The following is a 6,000-nucleotide window of genomic DNA, read 5'->3' on the forward strand; positions in this document are numbered from 1 at the left end:
TTTCACCTAATAGGATGAGAAGGAGTAATTTCTCCTTCCTCTTCCCCTCCTCTACCACTTAACAGTTCTGGAAATTTAGCATTTCTAACCCTAGATAGAATTTATTTTTACCTATAAAACCAAAACAATAACTATATTTCAGGGAATTAACAACTAAAGCAGCATGAGTTTTTGAAACTATAAAACCTTAAAAAATTAGCGTATTTTCAGAAAACACTAATACAATAATATAAAGGAAATATTCATTTTGTTATCAGCAATGGTTTTCCTATTTTGATATTCTCACTTTCAAGAATACAAGTACAGAAAACCACTATCTAGAAGCCCACCAGAATTTATCTAGATAGCCAAAGTGATGGTAGAGGGCTAACCCTCTTTAAACATCAAAACACTTTTTTCTTTAAAAAAGTAAAGTGAATAAATATATTTAAAACTTCCCTCTCTTCTTAATGGGGTCAAAACATACTTTTATTTTGCTCTAATAATTTAGAGTCACAATTAGGAATATTACTGTACTGTACTATATATTTCAGTAATAAGCTTACTGAAGTTTGGTTCCATGCAAAATAGTACTTCACTACTATATTTTTTGAATTATCTAGATTTTTAAGCAAACTTTTCTCATTCCTTCCAATTGTTGTCAAGTTGTTGCATTTTGCTTTCATTATATCTTGCTAAAAAAAAGAGTTTTAAAAAATTTTTGAGTGTCCCTACCTTTAATTGTCTGTCTGTCTGTCTCTCTTTCTCCCCCTACTCTTTCAATTTGCTGCTTCTTATCTACTGTAGATATGAAAACCTGATAACCAATTTGTTAGAACAACAGAAAATAGAAAAATAGAAAAACTGAGTTCTGAGTGATGTCCTAAAGGGGTTTTCCTATGAGTAAAACACATCAATTTGACCATGTAGACTTTTAAAAACCAATTTTGTTGTTTTATATAATTAAGGTTGCCTAATAGCCAAGTTCCAGATAGGTGAAATGGCTATTGCATTATGATTGTGTGAAGCACAAATATTGCATTTCCAGTATTTCAATGTGAAAGAACACATGGGGTATAGAGGAATAGAATGTATTCCTTTTATAGATAGTTCCAAAAGTTATTACTTCATTAAAACATTGCTGAGGGGGCAGCTGGGTAGCTCAGTGGAGTGAGAGTCAGGCCTAGAGACAGGAGGTCCTAGGTTCAAACCCAGCCTCAGCCACTTCTCAGCTGTGTGACCCAGGGCAAGTCACTTGACCCCCATTGCCCACCCTTACCAATCTTCCACCTATGAGACAATACACCAAAGTACAAGGGTTTAAAAAAAAAAAAAAACATTGCTGAGTAGATGTGTTGGATATGGCTGAATGATATAAAGTGCAGAAGAGAGGAAGCACCAATTATTTTATAATACTCAGAGGCATGATAGTATTAGATTTTTAGGTAGCAATAATGCTGGCAGTAACAGAGGACTTCAATATATCTCTGGATATTTGCAAGGAAAAAGAAAGACATTATTTAAAACAAAGTGCCAAAAAAAAAAAATCCCATTGTCTAGAGCTATGTTGGAGAACCTATGGCATGTGTGCTCCCCTCCCCCTCTCCACTCACACCTGAGGACATTTCTCTCATCACCTGCCCTCTTCCCAGTAAGCCCAATGGGAGAGCTTCCTCCCTCTCCTATTAAGTTGGAGGGCTCACATGCGGCATGAGAGTTGCAGTTTGGGCACTTAATCTCTAAAAGGTTTGCCATCACTATTCTAGAGTACATGGACAGGTCTCTATTATGAGCAATTAATTAAGAATAATCTTTGCTAAAATCCTATTCTGATGCTATATTGTGATATAAATGTGTCTCTGGACTCACCTAGGCTATATCAGCTGAATACAATTCCTGGCTGATCCTGCCAATGGGAAATCTTCAAGTATAGGCTCAGAGATAGAATACATGATGCACATGTATATGTACATACATATATGTGCTGTTTCTCTGTAGACTAGCCTAGCAAAGTTCTAGTGGAAGGTTGGATATGAAATGATGAATATTTTTAGCCACTGTAACTCATGAAGAACTAACTTACTAACTAACCTTATAACCTCCATTAGTAAAGAAAATACCCACAATGAGCTCACAGATCCTTGAAATATTTAATGATAAAAAGAAAGTAAGTAGCAGAGAAGGCCTGGTGGGACAAGGTAACAACTTGGTACAGGATAGAAGCAGGGTAGATATAAGTTATGTGAGGTAACTACCACAAGCAGAAAGGAGACCAATTGTCAAACCCTAGCCCCACAAGGAACTTTCAATTCAACAACAAATTGAAGAAGCATATACTAGGCATCTAAGTTGAACCCTAAAAGAAAGGGAGGGTCTATAACAGGTGGAAAATGGGTAGGGTCAGGGCAAAGTCTATTCCATATATTTTGTAAAGCATGAGAGACTTTTAGATGCATTTGAGGGAGTGGATACTCAAGAGAGTAAAGTTAAATAGTCAGAAGGAGGGGTTGGGGTATCTAAATAGGGAAATACAGTGAGGATAGATGAAGTAGAAAAATTAGGATATATGATTTATAAAATTAGGAACAATATGACAAATGAAAGAGTAGATTGTACATGAAGATAAAGTACTGAAGGTATTACTACTTCCTTTTTGAATAAATATCCCTTTTCCCTGTGCACTAATTTGATTCTGTCTTGGGAAATTTGTATTTAGAAACTTGATGCACTGGAAAGAGTTCAATCTTCAGCTTTCTTTTATTTGTTCTTTATACTATATCCCAATGTAATCTTGCTCACACTCAAGGCTTCAACTATCATTTGAATGTACTTAATTTACAAATCTCCAACCCCAATTCTCTCTTTTGGTGTTCCAGTACCATATTTCCAACTTCCTGCTAGACAGTTCCACGTAAATATCTCATAGGCATTTAAAATTCAACATTATCCAAGCCAAATTCATCATATTTCCTTAAAGACTGGCTTCTTCTCCTTATTTATCTACATAGGTAAATGGCATAACTATTTTGTCAGTCACCCAGTCTGAAAAATTTGACTTGTCTTTGACTCCTTCTTTACTCCCACTGCTTCAATCACCAAGTCTTTTCAATCCTACCTCTAAAATTTCTCTAGCAACTGTCTTCTCTCCATTCTCACTTCCATGGCTCCTAATTCGGACCTAATTTCCTCTCTCCTAGACCACTATAATAACCTAATTGGATTTCCCCCTCCAAACTACCCTACATTTCCTTGCCAGATTTATCCCAATGTCTGGCATGAACTCAGCTCACTTTTCATTGTTTTCCCCTTACCAAAAGATAGCCAAACTCTGTGGATTGTTATTCAAGGTCCCCTACAATACCCTCCAACCACACTAGTTTTCTCAGTTTTTAATGTTTGCCAGGCTCAAACACCTCGGTCCCATAGCTCATGCATTATGCACTTTTTAATTTCTGAAATTCCTTTCCCCTACATTTCTTCCAGTTGAAAACCTATTCATTCTTTAAGGCCAACTCAAAACTGTTTGCAATAATTTTAGTATTCTTGCAGGGCTTAGACCCTCAACCTTTGTTGAAGAGGATTATTCTGAGTAAGGGGTGGCATGTGTCGAGAAAAAAGTGATCAGAGAGGAAAAAACAAAGTTAGAAAATGTAAAGTAATAATGTGCTGTTAGGGATCTACCCAAAGAGTTCAGAGGATTGCAAGGAAAAGGAAAAGTACCTATGTAAACCTTTTGGGGAGGGGGGTGTTGGGAATAAAGGATGAAGGTGGCAGGAAAATGAAGAGATATCAATAAAATGCTATGGGACAGCTAAGGGTGAACAAAAAGAGTTAAGCCAGGGGGTTTAACATTTTTGTGTCATGGAGCACTTTAGCAATTTGGTGAAACCTATGGATTTTTCAGGACTTGTAAAAGCATAAAATAAAATACGTAGGATTACGAAAGACACCGCTTATATTGAAATGCAATTATCAAGACGTTTCTAAGAAGTAAAATACCAAGTTCACGGACCCGGGCTCAGACCTAGGCAAGGGATAAAGAACTGGCATAAAGTTGTAATGGTCCGTGGAGCAGCTGCTGCGCTGGCGGGGAGGGGCTAGCGAGGGGCAGTGCAGGAATTTAGGGTGACCAGAGCCGCAGATAAGGCACTTAGGGTGGAGGTCAGTTGAAGTGGGGGGTACCCGTACTGGGAGTGGAGGTGGAATGTGGGAGGAAGTAACGGGGTGGCAGGCTGAAGGTGCAGGCCAAGCCCGGGGACAGACAGAGGAGAGCGGGCCAGGTGGGGCGGGGCTGGGGCAAGACGCGGGGGCTCCAGGCGCCTTCCTACCATTCCCGGCCGCTGCCGCCGCAGGTCCTGGAAGTCGCCGCCGTAGATGGCCTCCAGTGCCTGTAGCTCGTGGTCCTGGCGTTGCGGGTAGCTCTCCGACTGCTCCGCCGGGCCATCCCCAGCCCCGCGCCGAGACTGCTCGCTGGAATCCCGAGGCTGCCGGGCGCCGGAGCCCCCAGCCATGGCCGCGGCAGCACCAGGAGCAAGGAGGAGGCGGCAGCGTGATCAGACGGCTCAGCGGGCAGGCCCAGCCGGCCGCCCCAAGAAGGATGAGGACGAGCACTAGAAGGAGGGGGAGGGACTGTGCTGGGCCCCGCTGGGATACTGCGCTGCCCTCTGGTGGCTGGAGGGGGCCGCTATTCAGCTCCCAAGGTAACGGGGCAGGGCCCTTAGGGAGGCGGGCTCCAGAGGCTGCTCTGGCCCAAGCGCTAGCACTTTCCTCCCTGAAAGGTCCACTTCCGCGCAGACAGTGGATCATAGGACTTTAGAACTGGAATAAACTTTAAAGGCTATCTAGTATGTCCTCATTTTCAGGAAAGGAAACTGAGCCTCAGGTTGTGAAAAGCGCCCTGGGAGTAAATGACTGGGCTAGGATTTGATGCCAGGCCCTTGGATTGCCCACTACGTTGTGCTGCTACCCTGCTTCTATGTTTGAGACAAAGGCTCCTCATCAACTGAATCCCATGGAATAGTGCTGCTCTAGCACAGCATCTTGAGGAGGTGTGCAGAGCTTGCCAATGTTTATCCTTCTCTCTCTTGATTTATGTAAGAAATGTTTTTTTTGCTCAGTTGTTCCCCTGCAAATCACCTTGCCTGCTACACCTCAGTATCATGTATCCTAAATTTGTAAACCAATTTTGAATAATTCTATTATACTTTATTCTGTGTGACTATTCTTGACATTTCTTTTGTCCACCTTATTTGTTAACATTACTTTCATTCACTTTGCTTTATTTTATTTATTTTTATTTAGTTATTTAGTTATCCACTTTTCATTCAACTCCTACAAGTTTGGCCCAATATATCTCTGCTTCAGTGAACTTACTCAGGGGTGGGACTTTCCCTTCCTGAACTCTTATTTTGACCATTGTGTCACTATCCAAATCATTATGTTACTACCTGGGAGTCAGAGAACCTGGTTGTACCCCTAGCTCTTCTATTTACAACCTATGTGTTCCATATTTCTAAGACAAAATGAATAGAACCTTGCTGAAATTACCTAATAGAATAAGCAGTTATCTAGTTTCACATTGGTATTTATATTTTCTGATCTTTAATATATGAAATAACATAACTTGAATGATTACTTCTTCCTTAATGAAAATGGATCTCTTTCAATTAGCCTGTAGTTATTTAAGATTTTCCTTTGTTTCTTCATTCTCCTGCTCCGTATTGATCCCTTGGAGAAAGCAATCTCATTGTCTTGAATGTTATGATTTAATGCTAAGAAAGTGATGACAAATGAAGAGGTTGGATTAGATAGCCTCTGAGATTCCTTCCAGCTCCACATCTATAATCCATTTTGGATTAAATACCCACATTGTACAAATGAATGGAAGATGCTAACATATCATCATAAAAGGTTCTAGTTCTTGCTCCCAAAGATTTCAATTTTAAAACTGTTTGGACTAAAGAATAGGTTACGTTATCAAACCTAGAATTCAATAACATAAAAATTTATTTCAGTTATTAG

At 40.1% G+C, this 6,000-nt stretch overlaps 1 protein-coding gene across 1 annotated transcript in view; it reads right to left on the reverse strand.

Moving 5' to 3' along the window:
* EIF2AK4 (eukaryotic translation initiation factor 2 alpha kinase 4) overlaps positions 1–4,599 on the reverse strand; it is a 133,747-nt gene extending 129,148 nt beyond the window's left edge. Inside the window, exon 1 of the mRNA XM_044665134.1 lies at positions 4,308–4,599. Coding sequence (XP_044521069.1) covers positions 4,308–4,490 — 183 coding nt within the window. The 5' untranslated portion in view covers positions 4,491–4,599. The remainder of the gene's footprint in view (positions 1–4,307) is intronic.
* Positions 4,600–6,000: the final 1,401 nt, after the last annotated feature.

The sequence above is a fragment of the Gracilinanus agilis genome, chromosome 2 (assembly GCF_016433145.1).
Source record: "Gracilinanus agilis isolate LMUSP501 chromosome 2, AgileGrace, whole genome shotgun sequence".
NCBI lineage: Eukaryota > Metazoa > Chordata > Mammalia > Didelphimorphia > Didelphidae > Gracilinanus > Gracilinanus agilis.